Here is a 26,252-nt window from a genome sequence, read left to right as displayed (position 1 = left end):
CAAGCCTTGGACCAAGCTGCCCAGGCCAGTGGTTGAGTCAACAGTCCTGGAGGTACTTAAAAGATAAGTGTATCTGGCACTTATGGACATGGTTTAGTGGTGGACTTGCCAGTGTTAGGTCTGTGGTTGGATTCCATGAACTTAAGGGCCTTTTTCATGATAAATGTTTTTATGATTCTATGATTAAGTATGTACAAGCGTATACATGGGACTATAATGCATATATTTGCTTTTTGGTAATGAATCAGTCATAGAGATAATTTTGAAGCATTTGTGTAATCCCAATATTTTATAAAAAGCCTATTAGCGGTGAATAAACAAGTACTAAAATTTAGAGTTACTTTCTTATGCTCCTTTTCTCTATCTCCTCAGATAGTTATCAAGGGGTTTATAACCAAAGAAAATCTCTCAAATGTAGTATCAGCTTTCAAAGATTGGAAGGGTATATTTCAACTACCAAAAAAATAAAAAATAAAAAATGATGGAGTTACTAATTATTAATACAAATGGACTTTAGTGTCAATGCACTTGGACATCAGAAAATTGAAACATACTTGGAACTTGATATTAGAAATTATGTATCAACACTCATCATAAGTCCATTCAGTTCTGCTTGTTCAGAAGCTGTTTTTAATCTACTTAAAATCCACACAAGAATATAGACTTCTAAATCACTATTTCCTTGCTAATCATTAAAATAAATTACTTAAAATTTCTAGTATTTTTAAAATTATTTTTCTTGTCTTTATAAAGGTGAATTGTTAATTCAAAGATCTGCTTGATTTACACAATCAGAAATTTTAAGAGCTATTACACAAAGTACAGTAACAATAACTTGTAAATCAATGTTCTATTTTTCATCTGAAAATCTGCATGCACAACACATTACATTTTAAAAAAGAACCTTTAGAAAATATGTAGGGCATAGAAAGCATCTACTGTTTGTTGTGTTTTTTCTATCATGAACATCTGAAAGGCTCATTGTACCTTGCAATAAGATCACCACATTTACCTGAATTTCTGGTAAACAGCATGATTTTATTTTAAACTGTTACAAAAGAATACATTTAGAGCACTGAATTCATTTGTCCTGCATGACTGATTACAGCACACCTGCTGCACTTAGAAAAGTGCCTGATGGCTGCAGCCAAGTCAGAGTTGATAGTAGATGTGCAGTGGTTTTAATTTCACTTAGCACAGCCTCTTGTACATAATGCTATCATCTAGGCCAGGCAGAGACAGCTGTAATTTGGCACCACCGACAGCACTAAGCCTGTAGTAGAAATTATCTTCCAGCCACTGAAAAATAAAGGATCATCCTAACCTTGTCAGCATGCAAGATGAATAGGGAGAAGAAATATTGTGAAGAATAAACAGACCAGCTAAAACAACTGGGGAATGGAGGCAGGGGGAACCCCAAAATAAAGGTTGATTTCCAGTCATTCAGCTTCTGTTCTACATCTGAACCAGCAATTTCAACTATGTGTAGGTTAAGAACAACTGCTTTCCATTAACTTAGTTAATTTAGAGCTTGAGAGGGTTGGCAGGTTGTAAGGAAGGTATAGAAGAGAAGGTTAAGAAGGATTATTGTGATAAAGTCATTGGGTGATGCAGGACAGATTCAGCAAGGCAGAGCATATTAAAAGTATGTTTAGACTGAACTGAATAACAAGACTAAGCAAGAAATCCTTTGTTCTGGAGAAGAGTGTTCTCAAACTGTAAAGTTAAATTCTATCTCCAGATATCTTGTTAATTAATCTTATCAACCTAAGAAATTAAAAGCAAAAATAACAATTTAAAGCATGATAAATTTAGCAATTTAAAGCATGACAAGCATGATAAACAGCAATTCTGGCTTAACCTAATCTGATTAAAGTAACAAGAATTGCTGTTATGACTTATGGAAGATTAAAAAAAGCCTTAAAGTGGATTTGGTATTTCCTGTATATGAGTTACTTGCAAGAGATATATTCTGTCAGCATAAGATTTGATTTTTAATTTTATCATATTTATATCTAGAAATCTGAAGTCTATTTATAATTTCTTTGATGAATCAATTTGAACTGCATGAAAAATGTATCTCATAGGGCCAGTATTATCCCTTGCCCAGGACAGCCTCAAAATTGGATGGTACCAAACAAGCCGGTGAGAGAAAAGTGATTCATGCCCATATGTTGATGGAAATATGAACCATTGTTAGAAGCACTTGAGAGAGAATGTCTTGCATTATTTCTTCTACAGGATGAGTTTACTGTCCTTTACAGAATTACAGGGCAGCTGGTGGTGGACTAAAGCTGTAGATAAATCCTGGACAAAGCAGAAGAGAGCACGACAGACTGGTGCATGACAAATTGCAGTTCACACACACAAAATAATTTTTAAAGTTTCCTGAAAAAAACTACATCTTTTTTGACACTTAAAATCAAATGTTCTTTGTCTGTTTGTCTTGGTGGGTTTTTTAGTTTGTTTTGTTTAGTATTCTTGTTTTCTTTCCTGTATTTTTTATTTGAAGCTTGAAAGAAACAGATGTTCACATTAGAAATGGTGTCAATTATTTGTCATCAAATCACATCAAATGTTATTTGTAACAGCCAGATTCACATCAGGCAATTCCAGTCTCCCAGTACTGATAGTTGGACCTTCTAGTTTTCATTTCATTCAGATTGAACCTGCCATCAACCTGAGTAAGAAAAATAAAAATAAAACTAACAAAATAAGAAAGTCAGTCTTAAATTTTGACTGCTACAGGAGATTTTGGCAGTATAAATAAGGTCACCTAAGGTATTTTGGTAATCATTTCAGATACAGTGAGGGATATATTTCTTCTACCTATAATCAATTTTTCTGTTGCCTTTTGCTTTCCTTCTCTCTAAGAGAAAGCCCTTCACAGACAGAAAATGAGAAAGCAGTTTACTTTCTGACTCCCTTAATTTTTCAATACATCTCAATGCTTACCCAAGGTGTCTGTACACCAGTATGGATGTAAAAATCAAAGTCTTAAGCAACAACATGGGGTTTATAAAGAAAGAGGTTGTACATGGGAATCTGCACAAAGTTGCAAGAGCAAGTAAACAGAGCCAGTGCTAAGTGACTTACCTGGCGACACCACAGCTTTCGGAATATTTGCAAATAGGCCAACACCATAAGACACAGTGGTGCCATGTATGTCACCAGAAAAAAGCATGTGTGATACATTTTGGGGTAAACCTCAGCTGGAAAGAGAATTCAAATAGGAAAGTTGCACTTAAATATACATATATTTCAAAATCACCTTAAGAAAATTATTCATATAGATATGCATGTATTTTTTAACATAATAGGAAAATGTACCAAATAATATTATGGTCAAGATTTTTTTTTTTAATCACTTTTAGATACATTCTATTAGAAACATGCTTTTTATCTCAAGGATCTCCTATATCACATTACTGATTTCTTATCATATTATTTCTTTATAGTTTACTTTTTGTTAAAACAGAGATGGATTAATTTTGTTATCTAAAAATGAAATGTTATCTAAAAGTGAAAATTTTTGTTATCTAAAAATAGGTAATCATCCAATCTAACTCATCCTTGTCATATTGAAAGGTTATGTAACTGTCTTTAGTTTTAATTCTGCAAATGCTACTAGTTCACTATGCAAATTCTGCAAATGCTACATTTACTACTAGTTTACTAGTTCCTGAGTAACCTGTACCTATAAACGCTGCAACTGCAAAATACAGCACACAGGACACTGATGGGAGGAAAGACAGACATTTCATAAATCACTGTTTGGTGGCAGAATATATGTTACTAAGACTCAGTAGTTAATTATTATATTTTAAAAATAGAATCAATACATTCAAGTGCTTTAAACCAAGGATATCTCCAGGATGGTTTTTAACTCAGCTTTAACATTAATGAGTTTGGTACTGTTGTGTTCTAATTTCCCATGTATCTCTTTTCAAAAGACAATTTATGAATGTTATTTGCTTAGAGAAAACATTATAAGTGCTGTGAGTGTATTGAGTTTTAAGAATGTTGCATATTAAGCTCCATCAGTAATTTATACCAGAATGTGCACTGCCTGAAAACTTGTCTTCTTTTGTAACATTAATTGTAGTTTGCCATTACACTGTTGCTATTAATTACAACTTAACACCTATGGATGGCCTCAGGAATGGAATGAACATTTTGGAGAGTAACAACACATAGCAGAAGAGAAACTGCACCTCATGAAGAGTTAAATTGCAAGGTAATCCTAATCATTGAGCCTTGGATAGAATAAAGAAGGTACATTTATGTTAATTTCTAGAATTTCCAAATGTTTCAGGATTATAAAATCTGCAAGTGAAATTCTGTATTGATTGTTGTTTTAATAAAAAAATAACAAAAAAAAAAAAAAGAGTTGCACAAGATCAAACCTTTGGTGCATCAAAATTATTTTCTGCTTGTTAAAGTGACTGTTACTGTGGACCCAATCAAAGAAAAGCATGCCAGGAGAATCTCAGAGCTTTGTTCAGACAAAGATATACAAAGACTTGCTTCATAACTCTCATAGCAGGGAGGAGAATACCATCATGTAAATTCCAGGCTCACTCTTAAATGCAGACTCGAGTAATCTCCCACTTGTCATTGGACCTGAAAGTGCCACCTGGAAGTGCCAGTCAGAAAACCTTCAGTATCAAGGAGATGGAAACCTGCTACAGAAAAATACAGCCAATCTTCTTTCCCAGCAAAGGTAATAGAGATGCTGCCACAGACATTTGATAGTTTTGATGGATCAGGGTTCAGAAAATTCAGATGAGTAGTATTTGACATCTTATTTGCTCTAAGATCCTGTAGCAAACCAGTTTACCAACTCTTAACTAGCAGCTGCAGTTACTAACTCTTGTCAATAACCCTTGGGGAGCCAGACCATTTGGGGCAGTTTTTTATAAGTGGCATTAACCTGAGATTATATGTTGATTGATAATCCCAAACTTGCTTTTGCATTGCAGAAAATGCAGCCCCACAGCAGTCCTGCTAGCCAGGGAAGTACTGATATGCACGCTTCACAGGTGGGGAGATTAAGGAGAGACTGGAGTAACGTGACTGGCTGGGATCACAGGAGGTCAGAATTGAAAGTACATTCTTTCTGCTCAGGAGGAGGTGCCACCTGCCCCATCAGTGCTCTGCCGGCAGCCGGGCCCCTTTCAGGTAGAAGCACGGTACATATTTAAAAGGCCATCTGGAGTTTATGACTTCCAATTTAGCATTCCAAGTAAAGTAAAACATTAAATGAGCCTAGCTATCTACAAAGAACTGAGGACCAGGTTGGAGGAAGATCCTAACACTTGCCTTTGAAGTTTAGCCACCTGGAAAGTGCCAGCTGCTAAACATCAAAGGAAACCTGTCCCTCCTCCACCCAGGGCAAAGCCCTTTGCAGAACTTTTCCCTAAGAAGCATGACTCTGTTTAGCTTCTCAAGCCAAAGAAAAGCTTTAAAGCTGTTTGACAATCACAGCAGCAAGAAAGAGGAGGGCTGGCCAAGGATACTATTCATTTATCAAGTGAGTTCCAGGCTCCTTAAATGCAAACATCAATCAGTCTGTGGTCCTGCCTGACTGGGACAGCTAAAACTCTTACAGCCAAGCAGAAGAGGAGAAAAGTGTCCTTGCCTTCCATGGTCACATAATGGACTTTGGGACAGGGAGTGATTGTTCTCAGCTGGAGTAACCATCTCTTTAAGAATAAAATAATGACACTCATGTCTCTGCCTACTATTCTCTTGAAAAGAGAGAATAAAACATAAAGCAAACAGGTGGTCATAGGGGTTGGACTGGGTTCAGATCAGCATTCCTACTCAGCTTCACTCATACACTGTAATTACCAGAGCTGATAAAGGATCAGTACGTTAGAACAAGCTTTCATCTGTCTAATACAGGGGTTATTAAACACATTTTAAAATTTTCTAAAGCTTCCCTCTCTACATGGTCTTCCATTCCCAGCCTGAAATCAGTAGATTGAAACTGGATTTTTGCCAAAATTTTGCTATATTTGTGTAAATATATATATACATATATGTATACATATACATGTGTAATCAAACCGAAATAAACAGTCTCAAAACATTTTGATATGTCTAGCAAATGAAATAGTCCATTTAGCCATAGTGCTTAAAAAAAATTGGTATTCCTGACAGCTTCTTTAAGAATAAGGAAAAGCAGGACAATCAAGTTTGTTGAACATCAGTAGAGTTCCCAGGTTCCCTAATCTCAGGAAGATACCCATGAGGTTTTGGAGTTACCAACATAGAGAAGCAATGTAAATAAAAGTGTATATTTTTAAAATTGAGCTTAATAATTAGGGATGTTAGGAAGTGGGTGCCCATAGCACAGAAAAATCAATCACATAATGCACTGCTTCCAAATTAAGTCCCTATGTCAGAGTACTTATGGTTAGCTAATACTAAAATTACATTTTGAAACCTAATATATTGTGCTTGAGTTATCAACTTACAATAACACCCAGAATAATTTTAGTATTAGAAATGTTCTGACTTCCTCCTGCATTAAAATATTCCACAAATTTTTCATTAAATTCTGAATCTTTTGATAAACAGGATGTATAAAGCTTCTTGCAGTACTGCAATTTCCAGCTATTTGTTTTCCAGAATTAAGAGAATGTGTTTTTTGTACTATTGTATGAGTAGTCTAAGAGGAAATGGAACACAAAGTCTTTCCTTTGTTTCTATTCAACCATGCAGTTTTGGAAAAGGATTATGTCCATATTCTTTTTATCACTTGCTTGGCTAAAGCACTTTGGCTAACACTCTCTTCTTGAACAGCTCAAAGACAATGTACTTAGCTGACTTGGACACATGGTGAACTCATTTTAATATACATTTCTTTTATTTTGGCACTTTATCATCAAATTCAGCACAGCAATTAGAGGCCATTATAGAACTGTGGCCAACTCTGGCTCCTTAAGTGAGCCCGCATAGGTCACATGTTGGATCCTTCTGCACTCCCAAATAAAATATTGTTATTAGACAGTACTCAAGATGAAAAACCCTCAGCCTAGAACTGGCAATGCATTTTATATTCAGGAATGCCAGAAGCAATTACAAAGAAATTGAGCCCTGCTTTAGGCTGAACTATTGCTCCATTTGCAGTCACTGGCAGTCTTTAACATTCACAGTTTAACATCCTCGGAACATATGGTGTACATGATTCTCTGCAAAGATTTTATCAGATGTATTGTAATTTTAGACAGCATTAATTTTATGCAGCTCTAAACAAAGCAACAAACACCCAAATACAACCCCTTTCTCTAAATTGATTCTCCTGTAGGACTTTCTTAGGGCCTCCTGAGTGTGTGCAACATCTACATCTCCACCTTCTCTTTACAAAGAAAGGTTATTTGTAGTAGCATGAATTTCCCTCTCCTTCAGCATCCTCCTATTTAGCTCTTTCTTTGACCCTCTATATTTGCATAGTCAAAAAAGGCAAAAAAAAAATCCAACAAAAATGTAACTATTTTCTTTAAAATTGTTAGCTTTTTATTTCTTCTTCCAGCTTTAAGGCTCACCACTCTTTTCACACCACTGCCTTTTACCCTTTTCTTTTGTTCTTCTTTTTGGGGGCCTTTGTGATTTCAAACACTATTTTTCTGTAGAAAAAAACCACATATTCTATGCTTTGACCTAATTCAGAATCCTTAGACATTTTCTAATGGGAAATTAGAAATTAGAAATTAGAATGGGAATTATTTTTAATGACACTCTATAGTCTGAAAGGGATGTGTGCATATATATATATATATATATATATATATTATCCTCATTGATAAAATATGGCTAACTCTAGTTCTACTAAGCAATTTTGAGAAATCTGCTTGTAATTTAATGCATATAAAGATTCTTCTTTCAAGTTACTCTGATTAGCTATTATTAGAACATGGAGATTTTTTTAAGGATATCCAAAATGCACCAGCAGAATAACTAGCAATGATGGTGCATTGCCATTAGAAGAATTATTCATTAAAAAGGCAGCAAGATAAAAATAGGATTGTTATCTTTCCCTGGAATGAAAAGCTTCCCATTTCAGGAAACTTGTTAATATAAAATTATTATTTTCATACTCAATATAAATAACAATTTAAAGAAAAATTGGAGTGTTTGCACACCCTTTCTGAAGTCAGACACAAAGAAATTTATTCTATACGCAAGTATCTGCCTTTATTACAATCCCTTTTATCTCTCTAAACATTGAAGACTCACATCATAAGCTAAAGACCAGTATATTTAAATTTAGACAAATACACTCCTTTTACACTCCAATTTACACAAATACATAGAAGTAGAGTCTTGCAAGCACACAGGAGTTTGGGTTGGTTCTTTCTTGTTCTTTTTTTGTATAGTGGGTGCTTCACCTCAGGCTGAAACTACTTCAGCACAACTGAACAAGAGGCACTCTTCAAAATATTTCTAAGCCTACCACAGACTCTGTAGTTCAAAAGCAACACTTTCCTATTGGGAATTAAAAAGTGGCCAATACAGAGCTGGAAATTCTGAGATTACATTCCCTGATGAAATGCTCTCTTGACTTCCTAATTAATTAACCACATCATTTCCTAGGCTGAGATGAAAAGAATCTTTGCTGCAGAGTTAACCCTGAAGTGATGAAGGCATGAATAATTGGTTCTGCACCAAAATGAGTGGACAAAAATAGTACTTGAAATGAATGTTGTGAAAGAAGATAGTCACATAACTACTGCAGTATCCTGCAGCAGAAGGGGATACAAAATTTTTCAGATGAAGAAAGAACACTGTAAGTAAAGAGCAGATGTGTCCTCTCCAGTGAAACACTAAGTACAATACAGCTTAACAGAGGCTTCCTCTCAGCTACAAACTTAGAACACACCTTTGACAGCAATGAGCACCAGTGAGCTAGTGGCCACCTCTACTCCCTTGTCCCAGAGCACTAACTGAAGGAGATAAAGAGCAGGGAATGTGATTCCCAGTGTCTTCTCATTAATCCTCTGGTGGCTCTGTGAAAGCCGTTAGCAGGGAAGGAACTTCCAGAACAGCACATGGAAGAGCCCTCAGCAGTTCAGGCTGTTTAAGATAATTTATCATGATAATTAAGTACAGGTGATCCAGTTGTATTTTATCATAATTGTTCACAGGACTGGAATCTTCTTCTACAGAGACAGATCTGGGAGAATATCTGATTCTGTTTTAGCTGGACTGAAGGCTTTTAAACACAGGCACCTTTTAGTTACATGTTTTGGCAAACTTGGCTTTATTTTCCCGTGTGTGAATAATGGTATTACTGATGGCCATTATATCCAGTGTCAGAGTCACAGCATGTAACTCATGCACTCTGTTAGCATTGGAGGTCTGCCAAGGCCCACCAGAGTCGAGCCCTAACCATTCGGGTGGGTGGCTCGCACCACTTGCTGTGAATGAAGACAAAATAGAAGAAGTTACTCCCTGGCAATCCTTACAGCTTCATTCACACACAGAAGATGTTAGATTCAAAGTTAATCTGGAAGGGCAGGATTACACTTATTGTATAGACTAACTTGTAACTGATTTCTTCCCAAAAGTTATTTGAATGATTTTGTCCACGACAAATTTCAAATTTTAGTTTAACTCATTACCCTATATTGATGAGACCACTGTAAATTCTGCAATGACATTTATCTGTAGTTTGCATTGAACTCCCAGGAGATACCTATAAGCACTAGTCAAATGCCAGCAATTACCAAAATACCTGGTAAACAGAAAAATCTATTCTTGCATAGTTACTTCTTAAAGCTAAATACTGAAGTCTTTGTAAACCTGCAATGTCCATCAGTCACAGAATTATATAAGCATAAGCATTGAAGGGTGGGAACATTTCTGAACTCTGGGAAGCATTAACATCGTCATGACACTTTGTCAGCCTCATTCATTTAAACTTCATTTAAAATGTACTTTAAGCCTCAACAACACAAAAGAAATTCACAGAAATTTCACAGAATTTGAAAAATTATAGTTCCAGGAAAGCTTATATAATCAAGAACATTTTGTGTTATGTTTATACAACTTGACTTCATATTAACATCTCCTGACATTTTGATTATTTTATAGCAGTACAAACTCAGCTCGTGTGGTCAATGACAGACTCACCTCCCCAGTGCTCATCACACACTGTGAACAAGGTGGTTTTATTGGCTAATCCTGGGAACACGCTGCTGCACTCCATAACAATAGCCTGAGGAATCATTATGATGCAGGACACAATCCAGATAATTATAATGCTGTTCCTTGCTCGCTTGGCTGTGCTTTTAAACATCAAAGGGTGACAAATTGCATACCATCGATCCAAAGCAATGCAGCTGAGTGTTAGGACAGACACAGAGACAGAAACTGTCTAAAGAAAAAGGAATATTCTGTAAATACAAATGTAGGGCTTTTTCCCAGAGTTTCAAAAATAATTTATTGCATTTTTCCCCCAGAGTTTTAAAAATTATTTGTATTTTCAACATAGTTAGTTCTTTATCTGCAATTGTTAAATAGACTCCCAGAAAAAAGACTCCTTTTAAAATAATTTCTTACAGAATTACAACAGATATCCTCATCTGCTGAACTCCTACTAGAATCCACAGGACAATTCACACATTAAGATGCTAACTAAACTGAATAGGTGTTGCAAAATCAAATTGTGAAAAAGAAAATTTAATCAACTGGAAATTTATAAAACTTAATCTAAAGAAAAAAAAAAGCTTTTAAAACATTAGACTGTGAATTTAATCTTTTTTTCTTTATAGAAAAATTAGTTGGTTTCTATGTTATATTAGCATACTAGAGCCATTATTTTGCTTTTTACTTTACAAGAACAGTGAAACTCAGGATCTCATGAAAAAGTCCTTGACAACAATCAGCTTAAGGCAGATTATGACATTTTACCTTTTATTCACTAAAGGAAATAACCTATCACTTCAGTTTTATTCTTTCAATTTGTATGCTAGGTGATCACTTACTCTTCAGATTTTCTTTCACTAGAAAGGAGGTTTTGAAAAACAAAGTTGTAATTTTGATTGTATCAAGTAGAGCTCATAGCTGCTGGAGAACATTGCCTTTGACAATGTGGCTCTTTGGCCACAGATGTGTCTTCTGCAAATATAAACTGCTGCAGGCACGGAGCTGATGATCTGCATACACTCTGAGTACTGCTTAATTCTTCTGAATTTTAATGACTACAAAGCCAAGCACTTGTCATTCTAGTTTGCCCAGTCAGTTCATCCATACACCTACTCTTAGGGAAGGCATTTGTCAATCATTTTGATGCAAGTATTTTCAAAACTAGTTAAGTAAATGAGTAGAAGCAATTATTGCTTAAGGCAGACAATCTGATCAACTCCCAATGAACCTGGATACTTTGACACAAAACCAGTAAACACAAAAAAAGCCCATACTGCCTTCAGAAGTTGGATTCTCTGTCCTGGACATTTGTGTAGCTGTTCAGAACCACACAGAGAAAATATTAATAACTTTATTTCTATTTACAGATATTTGTATTGCTTTACATCCTTTCTGAATCATTAAAAAAACCCCACAAAAAGTAAAGAGCATCAGAAAAATGTCCCCAAAAAATGTATTGCCAAATTCCAACAATCAGATGGATCAAAACCATTCTTTATTATGCATAATCACATTCCACAGTCTTTTAGGCCTCAGCATGTACTCTGAGATACCTACTCAGTATCAGCTATAGACATTCATTGGATTAGAAGTATTAGGGAGATGCTATTTCATTTCTGGTTTTCATAACATGGGTAACGTGTACACAAACAGAAAAACAATACCTGTAAGTAGGGAATCACTTTACAGAGGGTCTGCCCAAAGAACCACGTTTCTGTGATGTCCACAACTAAAGTTGCTGGAAGACAAGTAATTGTGACCAGAATGTCAGCCAGAGAAAGATTCACTATGAAATAGTTGGTAACGGTCCGCATGTGATGATTCTTCCACACTGCAAGGCAAACTGAATTTGGAAAGACAAGTTAGTGAGATGGAAGTGACTTAGGGAATGCTTTAAGAAGAAAACATTTGACTTCATGGAATTAAGGAAATGTTTGTGTCCTTTGTTTAACACAGAATATCTGAATATGCAGTTCAGTGCAAGAACCATGTGTTTTCTTTTAGAGTGGGAGCAAGAGAGTACATGTAGAGAGATTCTTGATACACAAAGAATAGCTTTCCACAGACTGCAATGTGGGAAATAATCCAATATATAAAGCATCTTATTTCTCTCTTAATCTTCACTAATTATCCATACAACTTTATTTCTCTTTCAAGCCATTGACTCTATTCTACAGCAATATACATCTATACCTGTAAAAGTTTTTTCTCTTTTCTTATGATAGCATGATGCTTCAATCAAATTGCTACAACACAAAATCTTTTTCACTGTACAAATATAATTTTATAAAATATTTTGTTGGATTTAACATATCTATTGCTTCTGCAGAGAATCTGTAACAATTTTCTGGGTAACTGTGATTTTAATTTAATAAAAGTAATTTTTTTCTGTATTAAATGTTACATTTTTGATGGTGATCAAAAGCAGCATGTAGCAGGCATCTTATAAGATGTGCCTTTAAAGCTTGTTTTGTATATTTTATGTTGCTCTTTTTCAAACAGAGACTTTTAGAAATGGGTCAAATCGATCTTTAAAATCATTACATTGAATTCATAAGCTGCTAAATTAAAAATGCCATAATTAAGTCTGAGAAAGTAGCAGAAAAGTAAGTTTTAAAATAATTTTGGAAGTCAAACCCTGAGTGACTGGACCAGTCAAAAGGTTTTTAATTATTTAGATTTTTAAATTCGTTCACCCAAAGATCTTTAAAAACTGATGCACAAAATTTTCCAGAAACACCACAATATAAGACAAGGATACAATTCACTGTACATCAAAGGCTCTTCCCTGCAAACAATTATTCATCCATCACGCACATCTAGATGAAGATTCAAAGTCTCCTAATCTGCCAGGATATAGCACAATGCTTAATTTAGATATATTAAACAGATCAGAGAATGTTAAAAAATTGAGCTTAAAAGGTCCTCAAGAGGTTGCCCAAACCTAAAATGGAATCTGCCAGAGTTAAGCTGCTCTCTTATAGCCATTAAATGAGCTAAAACAGCTGGAAAAAAGTACACAGTCTTTAAGGCACATAAGCTCTTGAGATCAGATGCTTCTTTAGATCCTAAGAAGGATGATGTGCCTGAAAGCTTCTGTCTGTCTTCCAGCTGTATCAGTTGATCTAATAAAATATATTACTTCATTCCACAAATCTTATGTCCTTAGAGCAACAGAACTACAGCAAGACTACAACTTAGCAACTGTTGGTAAATTTAAATTTGAAAATCTGTTATATTTGAAGATATCACATATCTCTTAAATGTTTTACATTGTTTAATTATTTCCCCACCAACAAAAAAAAATAAAAAATTATTCTTATGTCTAATCTACTTTTATTTTGCTGCTATTTATATAACTTTTTTTTTTTTTTCTGCACATAGGCAGGAATGAGGAAGAGTTATTTTCCTGCAGCAATGCTTCACATATGTAAGGGTTTTTGTTACATATTTCCTCAGGACTTCAGAGCTCTTTATCTTCTACTCTGTCATTTCTAGAACTTCTGCAACCATCCTTGTTGCTGCTCTCTGGACACTTTCAGACTGAGACAAACCTTTCTGGTCAGAGTGCAGTGACCAAAACTGGCAGAATACTCTTTCAAGATCTTACCAGTGCAGTGGCAGAAGCTGAGATTGGTTCTTCATGAGGGTTATGACATGAGGTTTAGACACTTAGACTAGGACACAGAGAAAGGGGGAGGCTAGGTGGCCTTTGGTTTCTCTAAGAGAAGGTGATTTTATTATCTATCTTCTTAAGATACAGGCTTCCCAGGTTCATTTAAAACCTCTGTTGTAATGCAACATATGTTTTTCATATATTTTAATGTGTTGCAGAGATAGCTCTGTATTCTGTATCTCATATAAATTTAATTTTTGCTATATACGTATTATGCTCTCACAAATGCAAATGAAAACCTCTCTACAAAGATCTTCAATATTCTTGCACAGGTTTTGAAGAGAATGCAGTATACATTTATTCTATTGTTTTCTCCCTGAATACAGAATTTCCAGTTTTCTTAGTTTTGGCCTCAGATATCTAAGAGGCAAGGCTTATAAATTAAAGGCTTAAAGGAAGCATCACATTGATTTTATTTTCTTTCTAATTGGAAGATTTAAGGTACCTACCAAAGTAATTCTTTCTATAGCACTGGATGATTATTACAACATAAATAATCAGAGCTTTATCACTGTCACTTGTGCATGGGGTTACCACAGTTACAGTCTGATAGTGCAGAGGCAGCACCTAACAGAAAAATAATACATTGCTGCCCCTCTGGAATGTTGTTTGCAGTTGGAAATGCAACGCTGGGGAAAAAAAATAATTTCACTTTTGATAACTTTAATACTTAACTCTAAAAATCTGAAGATCTGGACATTTACTTATGGCTGGTTCTTTGCCTTAAATGCATTTCATATTGAAAGTATGGTCCTGTCTTTTACTTGGGCAAAAGTTGATATTAAGTGGTATTTTTTTTCTGTACTTATTATTCCTTTTATCAACAGGCAAAAATTAAATAAAAGGTTGTTTAAACGTTCAGAGTTTGGCTACTTTTTTCTCATATTATGGTTTCAACAATCCTGTGTTCTACCCAATTCAGACCAGTACATCATTTACAGCCATGGATGTCAGTGCCTAAAGGCACAAGGTTTAAGCAGATATGTTTGGTCTTTGACCAGGCCTATTCCCACTCCTTTGCTGGTCCATGTGAAAAAGACCTGAACATAAACATTATTTCTGATAAAACAAATCCATTAAATTGACAAATAGGAGGTCAATCTCACTGGCAGCCAGCTGTATCAGAAATCAACTCAACGCATTCTGCATGTTGAGTTCAAAGCTATCTATCAGTATGAACAAATGAAATCTTGTGATACCCCAGAGATCTAAGAATTACTACCATTTTCATCTGACACAAAGAAAGTGAAGTGCAGAGCAGAAGTTGTTAAAGGGCGTCCAAGTAAATCAGACACAGAATGAGAAATTTGGGCTCCTAATTCCCTGTCGTGTACTAAACCTTCCAGATCACACTGGCTTAACACAGATGGAATTTAGATGAACTTCAGAATTCCCTCTTCCTCAGAGTAACATAAAAGACTATGCCTCTTGCTACTCAGGGTGTAGAAGTGTTGAGGAAAGACAAGGTACAGAAACTACCCCTGAATTCCAACCCATGGGGGTAGGCACCCAGAAGGTGAAAAACCCCAATAGTTTGCAAGCATAGAAATGCAAGATAATTTATTGCTTTTTATTTCTCTGCTTAAGCTTGTGTATTTCCCCTTTTGACCTCTTCTTCTCAGCATAAAACATTTCCCATTCTTTTTACAGCACATACCACAAGAGCACCTTAATCAGCTTTAAGTGTACATAAATATTTACATACTACCATAATAATTAAGTATCTCAGAAATTCATTCCACAAATGTATTAAAAAAAACCCAAAAACTGAAAAGAAGTCTGAAGAGGAAGTATTTTAAAACCAAGTCAGCTTTCTCTGCACTCACTGCCCTCTGCTGTCTGCAGTACTGTTTTCAGCCTGCCACAAGCATTGATAATGTTTTCTTTCAATGCAAGGCTAAAAGCTGTGAGGATCTGCTACAAGTTATTTGAATAGGGCAGAATGATAAAAAGCCATAAATAAGTCCTAAATGACATAAAATTAGTTCAACACATTTCTTCCAGCCTCACTCTTTTTGAGTTTACTACAGTCCAAGGTTACTCAGTAGTCTTGGACAACAGCTTCATTGATAGTGTTCTAGCAGCTCATCAATAAAGATTTTCTAGCCTGTGCTCGAAACTTACTATTTTAAGGCATGAAAAATAGTTTGACTATGCCACTGAATATTGTGCAGCTAGTTAAGTGTCAGATCAAAAGAATTTGAATACTCTCCACTTGCACTCCTTTAATTATACATTTTCATCTCAAGCAGTTTTACAGAGAGGCACTCAGCTCACAAAGAAACACTCAAGTAACATGCTAGGGAAAGAAAGTTCCATGGAGTGGAAATGCCATCTGCCTACCCAAAAAGAAATAGCAGAGAGCTGCGAATTTCCACTTATCTTGAAGATGAGAAGAAAGGATAAGAAAGGTAGTAAAGATTCTCAGTTGGGAGTATATTTTACCAAAAAGTACTTCAAAATCATAAAATAGGAGATGAGACCAGCAGCAGCCTTCCTAAAAAGCTTGGGAGATACCACAGTATCAACAGGATACCTGTTTAGCTAGAGCACAGAAGAGAGGCCCAAACTAAGCTCTTTATACCTCCATTAAAAATATCTGTGAAATAGTAAAAATAATTGAATAAAACCTCAATTTAACATTATGCACAAAGCTTTTATGCAGCCTTTGATGTTCATAGCTATAAATGGGACTGAGAAAGAAAGTGGGGAAAGTGATGTTAACACAGACACTGAAGAAAAGAGGATTACAATAATGGAAAAAAAAAAGGGGAGAGAAATTAAAAAAAAACAGTTCTGAAACATGCTTCTGCTGTGCATGATTTTCCCTACTGAGAGTGCTCTAATGGAACCTAATTACCTGTCCAGTGTATTTTCCATATTTTTGCTTTTATTTTACAAAACAAATCAGAACTATAGCTATTCCTGCAAGTGTAAACATGCAGGCCAGGTTTTACAAGGAGCAGCTGTTTTTCCAATGGCTGTTAGACTGTCCCAGATCCTTCATCTCACTGGGGACACTTCCCTTTTCTTTTTCCAGACTTCAGCAGAGCTTTAAGCGAAGCGCTTGCTGTTCCCACCTCTTCCACACAGTGTCAGCGAAGGCTCGGAAACCAGCTGGAGTCGCCGGGCTCAAAGTGTTCGGAAAAAAATTGTGGATACTCTCCATAAGCCAGGACAGTTCTGTGATAACGAAGCTGGTTTCTGGACCCATCCTCCAAACACTGACTATCTTCCTTTTCCCAGAAAAATCTCACAGGAAAGTCCCAACAAGGACAAAAACATAAGAGGTTAAAATCAAAGTTAAAATTTAAGACGGATTGCTTTTAGAAATCCATCAAGAAAGCTTCACCTCATATTCCTGAAAAAAAAACAACCCCACCTTCTCTAATATGACAATATAGGGAGACTGTTATTTTTCACATACAAATTTAGTCCCTGTGGTTTAGTGTCCTGAAGCATTTTAATTAGAGGCTGTAATGGTGTTTAATCAATTAGCACAGCTCATTGTATCTCAAGCTGAATATGAAAACAATACAAAGGGACCATCTGGTATAAAGTGCAGCTGCTTGCTTCCTGGAAGATTTATGCTGTCTTGAGCATATTAAACATTGTGCTGCAATCCTTCCACTGGCAGAATCCTGGGTCAGCTGTCAATTTGTTTTCTACATGTCAATCCTAAATCATTTCCCTTACACTCCAGAAGTCTTGTCAACCACTTATTCAATGGGTCACCTTTCAGTGCAACTTCCTGGCCAAAATAGAAATGTAATTTCCATACCCAGAAATACCCGACATTTTCATATACAAAGGAATGACTTTCCCTCTTATCTAATTTTTGATGTATAATAAATCCCAGATGGAAGTAAACAAAGAATTATTTTTCATACTAAACCACAATGATTTTATTTTGCTTTGGTAATTCAGTCTCGCAACTGTTTGACTGAAATATCATAATATAGTCATATAGAAGTTATTTGGAACTGATGCTGTGATTATAAGACCTGGTAATCAACATCTCCAAATGCGTTAGGCAGAAAGCTTCTAAAAAAACTTTACTCTTTCACAGTATTTTACAACCAGTGACAAGAAATGTGATAAACAGTTTTGAAGTATATGTTATTTATGCTCTATCTCCTAACCCACCCATCCCCAATTGTTTTCTCTTCACAATTAATTGGTTCTCCATATGGAATTCTTCCTCTTATTTATTCTCTTTTGGTGATATTAGCTGCTGCAAATCAGGATCTGAGTGGTGGGGTGTCAAGCAACACAATCATGGAAGGCTGAAGGAAAGGCTGAGCAGATATGCTGCCAAGGGGAATTCTGGAGAGCTAGGGCCCCTGTGAAATCACTGAATGTATACTGCTGGAAGGAAACCAGCCATGAGAACAAAAGATCTAAAAAAAAGCATTATCTTCTGTGATGAATAGGGAGACATCTAATTCTTAGGCTGTCAAACTCTTACCCACTATTAAGCTCTAAACTCACACATTACTTCATTTTTACATAACTAATCTTATCTGAAAGAAAGGAAACCAACACGAGACCAGGCTTACACTGAAAAGTATCAGAAAGAATGACACAAAGAAAATAAGCTGTTTAATACAATGCTTATTATGAAGGAAATGCTGAAAAAAAAAATTTCCTGTATCTGGTAGCAGTGCCTGGCAGATAAGAACTGTCCTTGAATATGTGATGCGATAGCTGGAAAGATGGCAAATACTCTGAGCAGAGGAATTACATGGCCTACCAGTGAGGCAATAGCTCCTCATCAGCAGCGAACACTAAATGTGTTCCAACATGTTTGAAGAAATTCTTAGAAACACAACAAAAAGAGCAGGTGGCTAGGTCATGCTCCCTATGTATCACATATAAACAAGAGTGTATGTGTAGGTTCCATCACACAGGAAAAAAACCAAAACTGTAAAAAATGTAGTTGAATAACACAGAACACATGAAATCCCAAAGTATTTTGTTGAATATCAGCTTCACTGGAATGTACAATGTAACTAATCACCCAAAAAAGACAGTGAGGAGCTACAGAGACTGAAACAGATAACAGTTAATTTGGTTTAGCAATATGTTTTCTTAGGTTTTACACCTATGTGTTCTATTGTACCAAAGGTTTTAAACAGACTAAAGAGTTGTGAGTTACTCATGTGCTCCAGCACATTTCTACATCTTAAGGACTGGCTTATCAAGGCATTAGAGAAGAAAACAAGAACTGTTTTCTGTGTACTGGAGCTTATATCTGTGGATCACAATTGGGAGTAATAGCACAACCATCTAAATGGCACTGGATTCACTTTCTAACTGAACCACATTAAATAATCTTAGGCAATCAACAATCTAATGGAAATGGGAGTTACTAGCAGAAGATTAGCTATGCTATAAAAACACTGCCCATAATGCCTGGTTTGGTCAGCTCTGGAGGAAGTGAAAGGTGCCATTACAGTTTTCCTAATCTATATCGATTATGACAGGTTGGTTTAAAATATCCACTCCCTGCCTCCCAAACCATTACCAGTACTAACTGGCAAACCCAGTCATCTCTGCAGAGCTGGCTATACTGATTGACTAGGTGTTTCAAAATAATAATTGATATTCTTACAAATAAAACCTACAAAATCTTTATCCACACTTTGTATTACAGGTGGAAGAGTCAGAAATTTAGATGTCATACTGTATGTGACATTATGATAAGAAGATTTCACACTCTGCTGATTCAATTAAAAGCTGACATTAAAATGAAGGTGTGTTTCACAGCTGAAATGCTGCGCAACTTTAAAAAAATATGCTTCAAAAAGCATCCATTGGTCACTGCAACATGAGTTGCACTAAGAAAAACCTTTCCATGTCCACGTCTGTTTCTAATGGAGATGTAAGACTTAGTGCCTTTCCTGCAGGATATATAAAGAAAACACAATTCATTATGCTAGTGACACGTTCCAGCAAATACCTTGCATATTATACAACTTCTAAATCTCTATGATAGATCCTCATTGTTAATATAATATTCTACAAATTGGCTAAAATCCTTGCAGTCCTACTGAGCAAAGAACCAGGAGACAGAGCAGAGTTCTGTCAGAGCTGAGTGCACCTGCAGACAACCTCTGCCCCTTGCCCAGGAGCTAGCTGGAGGCCAGCTCTGGTATGGAGCAGCACATAAGTTGGGACCAGGCTTCTGGGAACAGAGCTTTTGGAGTTTTGGAGTACTCTTTTGGGAGCCAGCCTTCTGCCCCAGAGCTGCATTTAAGCTCAAGCACTCACACTAAGCTCAGGCAAAGACCAGCTTGCAAGTATGCTTTTGCCTTGCTGAATTTGATTGTAAAACTCATCCACTGACTTGATTTTCTGGCTTAACCTCAGACCTGTTTCATCACTATAGATTTGTCTGGCAATTGCTGGGAGGTGACTGAAATCTGGTAAACATCTTCAGACCTACCAAGCTCTCAGGCACTGTGGGACTGTGCTGGTGAGTACACTGTCCTGTCAGTCTTGCTGCTGCCCTCAGTTGCTGCACCCCTTCCCCCGGGGAACAGTCCATCATAGTTCTTCTGACACATTCAACTTGTGAGACAGGCAGTAAGTCAGCTGCTTATGTCCAAGAAAACAAAGGTTTCACCTGACATGCAATGCAGAAAATAAACTGTATTTTATAACAAAAAAAAACAACAACCAAACCCTTCAAGATTTTTTTTTTTTGTTTTGAAAGATGGTGAGTAATCCCTGTATTATGGAAACAGCAATGTACTTCAGTTGATACCAAATTCTTACATAAATTGAGCTCATACTTTCTCTATCTTAGGTAGAAAAAATATATACATATTGTCTCATTTCCTATGTGCTGTCTTCTTAACAATGATAAAGCCATTCTAGTTATTATTCATCCAACAGATAAAGGTGACTCTCATGCTGATATTACAAACAAAGTCTTTTCAGTGCCAGATTCCCCAAGTAATCTGAAAAAAAAAGAAGTAATAATTTAAAATGTAATTAAATGAAATATGCCTCATCTACAGCAATGAAATACGATTCATGAAAATCATTTAAGAGAATACATGACTCATCCAAATCTACCAACATAGGCATGTATGCCTAGACCTCAGTATTCACTGGATATCTTTAAAATTGTAACAGAGCAGCATTTGAGAGAGTTGCCTATTCATAGGCATTGAGCAAGACTCTGGTATTAGAGCCATACACAGATTTTTCTGCTCCAGCCCTAGAAAAATCAAATGGAGGCTGTTGAACTCTGTGAGTCAGCCTATGAGCTCTTTGAAGAAAGGAGCATAGCTGGGTTCTTACAGATCTCAGCAAAACTAGCAGTTACTGTAAAACAGATAATAAATAATACATCTATCCAGAGAAGGCAAAGTCTCTCCCAATCTCGTTCTGAGTTGAAATGAAAACCAAGTATCACCAAACTGTGAGTAAAGAAAGTTTCTGAGACTTCTCACTGAAGTACTGCATGGTCTCTTACCCTTGGAAGCCAGCAGTGTTGAGGACTTTCAAGCTGGGCACTGGCAGCTTGTATGTGCTAAAGATTTCAGCTCCTGCCAGCTCTGAGGAGGCCTGCCAAGAGGCCCAGCAGCCCAGCTGGTGGGATGCCAAAAGGTTGCTTGTTTTGCCTTCAGTCTTTGATCAAACCAAGTGATCTCTGCTGTACACTTTCATTTTGATGAATGCATGTTCCCTGAGAGAAACCATTTTCATTAGAAAAATCTTGACCCATGTGAATGAGTAACTTCAACAAGGGTCACTTGCATTTTTCATATGTATAAAGAGAATTAAATACATGTAGTTGTACATTTCATTTCAATCCCTTGTAGTCTTACTCCAGTTATTAACTACTGCAACTGATCAGCCTGGAATGGCATCAGTAACCAGCGACCTCTAGACATCCTAAAAATACCTTTTCTTCCTTAATTATCTAATTTCCTATTTTTAAGCAATGTTTTTAATGATATGTTTTCAAATAAATAAGAAAAAGGTCTTTACAGTCAACATACATTCTACATGAAGTCCTATGTTTCGCACTAGATGTGCAAAGAAATTTCAAGAGTTTCATTGCTCTGCAATAGTAAGGAAAAGTTTTGGTCTTGTTTGCAAAATGAAGTCCTTACCCTCCACACTTGTTCTGCTTCTAGTGATAAATAGTGACCAAGTGAAGAAGAAAATACAATAAATCATATTGATATTGCCATCTAGATTTCAGACTTCCTGCAAATATGCAAATATGCAAATATGTCATAAAACCATCTTAAAATCTGTTTCTTTTCCTTGACTTACATTGAAATACCTGTTAAGTGGCCAACCCAGGCATACAAGAGAATCATTGACATGAAGCACTTTGTGTGCAATACTGAAACCTGCATTCATATACAGAGACTTGCTAATATTTTTTCACTTTAGCTGGCTTGTGCAGCAGCTCAGTCAGTCTGTGTTGACTTCCCTAATTAAATTGAAAGCTAAATAGCAATGCAGACCTTGTTATATGCTATTATTAGTGGAATTCCTACTGTGTATCTCACTCAAGAACCCAATAGATGTCAATCAAAGTTTGAGCTTCTGATTCTACCCTTGTTTGTTAATTAACTGTCAGAATGCTTCAATCCACTTTATTACTAATATCTAAGGAATGTGCTGTGTCTTCCACTTGCACAGATAAAATGTCTGGGACATTCCTTATTCCATGCGAGTGCACAAACCAAAATAAGAAGCAGAACTGTAATTTTCAGCACCACATATGGAAAGAGAGGATTTTTTCCAGTTGCTTAAGTGTTATTTGAACAGGACACGTTAAAAATAGAATCAAAGCATTGACTACACATGCCACAAGCTCTGCACCACTGGGCAAACATAAAAAAAGGTACGTAATGCATCTTTAAGGGTAATATTATAAGGCATTAAGGATGATACTATAAAGCACTAGTAGTCATTAAAACTTTCTTTAGAAGCACTCCTGCCCTTCTTTGAGAAGGTCCATGAATAAATCCCAGATTAACCTTGAATATAGATTTTTCAAGCAGCAGAAATCAGCTCCTCAGAGATACCAACATGTGCACTGTTCTACATCAGATTTCACTTATAGTAAAAAAGTTCCTCAAAAATATCTTTGTAAAGAGCATTAGATTACATGCATTTCTCTCCTCAGAATCACATGAGCCTGCAATCAGTGTACTGTGAGCTTTCTTGAATAAAGATGAGACAGTATTCAGCTACCAGGCACCTGCAGACACCACAAACAATTCACCCATAAACAGAACCAGCAATATGGAGCAAACAACTTGAGAAGGATCATAGAATCATTTAGGTTAGAAAATACCTTTAAGATCATTGAGTCTAGCTGTAAAGCTGAATTATCTACTGTAGGATTTACTGTGATTTAGAGGACTGGATAGAAAGGTATTCAGGTACTTCTCTGTCCATTTTAAGACACAGATTTCCTACCTACCACGTACTACAACTTGGAGAGAGAGATTTCAGAGGATAAGAAGTGGACATTCTACCCAGTAAAAGAAATGGTGGGTGGACAGCCAGGTACCAGTTTCCCTCCCAAGCAAAGAGTTAATGTAGGCAAATGTGAGGAAAGAACAGCTGCACTGGTATCATGTCTATTTGTGAGTGCACAGAGAGGAAAGCTTTTCTCCTCTTGGCTTCAGAGGGGAAAAGTGTAAACAGGGTGAAAGCCCCTACAGCTGAAGATTTGACCTTGAATCTCTACAGGTGAGAGGACAGCTTGTCTACAGTATCGGTGGAAGATAACAGGTAAGCACAGGTGTTTCTCCTAAAATAGTCTTTTGCTCAAAATTAGAAAGGACAGCTTTTATCCCGGTCTAAAATGAAGCATCTTTGCCAGGGCTGTTATCTTGACACTGTCGGTCAAGCTGGACGCTGAGCAATGGACTGAGCAAACGTGCACACAGGCACTTAGCGCAACGCCACTCCTAAAAAAAGAGCACCATCAGTCCGTTGAAATCTTAAAAAAAAAAAACCTTTTAAAAATATTGCCTTTGGCTGCAGTCTCATTTGCATCTCACTTCGGGAAGCCTGTAGAGTTTGCAGTGACAGCCCTGACACGCACAATTCCTTCCGAAAATGATGAATGAAGGACCCGTATGGCGGGGCGGGGCCCAGCGCGCTCCGTTCCCGGCGGTATCACAGGGACGGACACGGGAATGCCAATGGCCGTCACCCGGGGGGTCCTCCTGGCGGAGCGGGCTCCCGGCGCCCACACCGCGTCCATTCACAAACACAGAACTGCTGAGGAGCAGCGCCTGTTCCGCTCCCCCGGCCACCCGCAGCCCGGGAGGGGAGCACGGCCGCCCCGGGAACGGGGGGCACGGGCACGGCCACGCTCCCCTGCACCAGCAGCAGCGCCTGTTCCGACGGCCCGGCGACAGCCCCCGCCGTGGGCGGCTGCGGGCTCGGGGAAGCGAAAAGGAGGGATGGGGAGCAAAGAGGAGCGACGGGGGACAGAGGGCGGGCTGCTGACCCCTCTGCCGCTCCCACACACCGCTGCCGCCCCAGCCCACCCGTGCCCCCTCCATTCACTATCCTCAGCTCTCCGCCATACTCCAGCGCCCCTACCGCTCCCTTCGAGGCTGCCCGGTGCCCCCGCCGCCTCCTTCAAGGATGAATGGAAGCGGGAGGAGGCGGGCTCCAGGGGAGGCGCCGCCCCGCCTCGCTCCCTCAATGAGAGCCGGGAGCGGCCGCCTCGCCCCCGCCCCACGGCCCCGCTCCGCTCCAGCCGCGGGGAAGGGGCCGCGCTCTGCGCCCGCCGCGGCTGAGGCGACACCGCCGGCTCCCCTCACGGGCCGGCCGCCGGCCCGCTCCCCTCGTCCCCGTCGCTGTCCCGGGGAACCAGCCCGCGCTCGATATCCCCAGCGCCGGGCCGGGGCTGAGCGAGGGAGCAGCGTCCTCCCCAGCGGGGCTGAGAGGCGGAGCCGCCGCCGGGCCGGGAGGGTTCAGCACCTCGGCCCGGGGGACAGGGGCGGGAGCCGGCCGGCAGCCGCGGCTTTGGGCCGCCGGGCCGCCCCGCTGCCCGTGCCCGGCTCTGGAGGAGAGCGGCAGCCGCCGCGGCTCCTTACCCGGTAGGGAGAGCGGTTCTTACGGCCCCCTCAGCGGAGCCTGAACTTTCCCCCTCTGCTGGGGACTGCCGCCTTTCCAGCGGAGTGTGCCAAACCCACCCCGGTTTTCAGCCGCTCTCCGTGCACAGCCCATCTCGGGAAGGGAGAGCGGGAAGTTCTGGGGAGCTCGACTCACCTAAGACGTTCCCGACGAGAGCCACAATGAAGACGACTATGTAGCCGGCGATCAGCGCCCATTCATATTCCTTGGGATGCAAATACTCCTTCCAGAGATATCGCAGGAACTCCTCATCATCGTAGTCGGAGGAAGGGGTTAAAAGAGCCTCCCGCGTTTCGTTTAGTTCCGACCCACTCGTCCAATTCCTGTACGGAGGGGAACCATCCTCTGGTTGAATCCCGGACATCCCTAGTGGTTGTTCCGGAGGCTGGGAAAAAAGACAACAACCAACAATCCCAAACCCAGACCCTCTCAGAGCATCCGAGCTTTCTCCCGCCCGTCCATCGAGGCTTGTGGTTGCCAGTGCGAAAAGCGGGGTGTGGGGAGAAAAATGACGCGGGAACTTACGGGAACCAATGCGGGCACAGGCTGGGGATCCGCGTCGGTCCCCAACCCGCCCTGACGAGCCTTTTCCCCGACCGGGCAAGGGGTGCAGCCTCCCCCGCAGAGGCTGCACCCCCTGCACCGTCGTGGGAAAGGCTGGTCGGGGTAGGTTGCATGCCTCAGGTGCCAGAGTGCACCCGCCCCCGCTGGAAAAGTCACGTCCGTTTCAGACGATGCCGATTTTTGTTCCCCAAACCATGCACACGCACCCTCGCACACCCCCGCATCTCTCCGTGTCTCCCCCCTCTTCCTCCCCCCGCTTCAGCTCATCCCCAGCTCCTCATCTCTCCCCCCAATCCTACTTCGAGCTTGCCCATCCCTCTTCTGACTCTGCTTCTCCTCGGTTTCTCACGCTCTCTTGCACAAGCACTTCCCTTTAGACCTTTCCACATTCGATTCCAGATACATTCAAGATATTTGTAAGTTAAATGCTGTGGAAGGCTGCGGTGGGGGAAAGCGCAGGGTTAAAGGAGCCATTAAAAAACAGTGGATAATGAGACTGTCTCACTTCTGTGCTGCTTTGAAAGTTAGGCTAAAACGGGAACCCTGTGGGTTTCCCAGCACTGGTGGGAAAATCCCTAAGAGAGCTGAGCAGATAAATGTGAGGTCTCATTGGATTTGAAGATTGTGAGACCTCACTGTAGCTTGAGTTTAGCATGAATTCACTGCACTGAGGTTGTCTCAAACATCCAGCTTGGGATCTCGATACAGAAACTACCCCTCA

The 26,252-nt window shown here is 38.8% G+C and overlaps 1 protein-coding gene across 6 annotated transcripts in view; it reads right to left on the bottom strand.

Annotated features, from left to right (window-relative positions):
- The window catches only part of HCRTR2 (hypocretin receptor 2), a 33,223-nt gene extending 7,546 nt beyond the window's left edge, over nt 1-25,677 (bottom strand). For 2 of the 6 annotated variants that reach the window (XR_015282839.1, XR_015282840.1), the window contains exons 1-4: nt 25,103-25,539; nt 11,820-11,998; nt 10,141-10,384; nt 3,097-3,212 (exon numbers count right to left, since the gene is read on the bottom strand). Coding sequence is in view for 3 of the 6 variants with exons in the window: in XM_086876109.1 (XP_086732235.1) it covers nt 3,097-3,212; nt 10,141-10,384; nt 11,820-11,998; nt 25,103-25,331 (768 nt within the window). In the remaining 3 variants the exon portion in view is untranslated. Of the gene's footprint in view, nt 1-3,096; nt 3,213-10,140; nt 10,385-11,819; nt 11,999-20,279; nt 20,460-24,427; nt 24,581-25,102 lie in introns of those variants that run through there. The other 4 variants (XR_015282841.1, XM_086876110.1, XM_086876109.1 and 1 more) reach the window with 4 other exon arrangements.
- Between the last annotated feature and the right edge of the window lie 575 nt (nt 25,678-26,252).

This window comes from Cyanistes caeruleus, chromosome 2, assembly GCF_971803275.1.
Source record: "Cyanistes caeruleus chromosome 2, bCyaCae1.hap1.1, whole genome shotgun sequence".
Taxonomy (NCBI): Eukaryota; Metazoa; Chordata; class Aves; order Passeriformes; family Paridae; genus Cyanistes; species Cyanistes caeruleus.
Note: the sequence above shows the minus strand (reverse complement) of the source record. Positions and strands in the feature narration are given on the sequence as shown.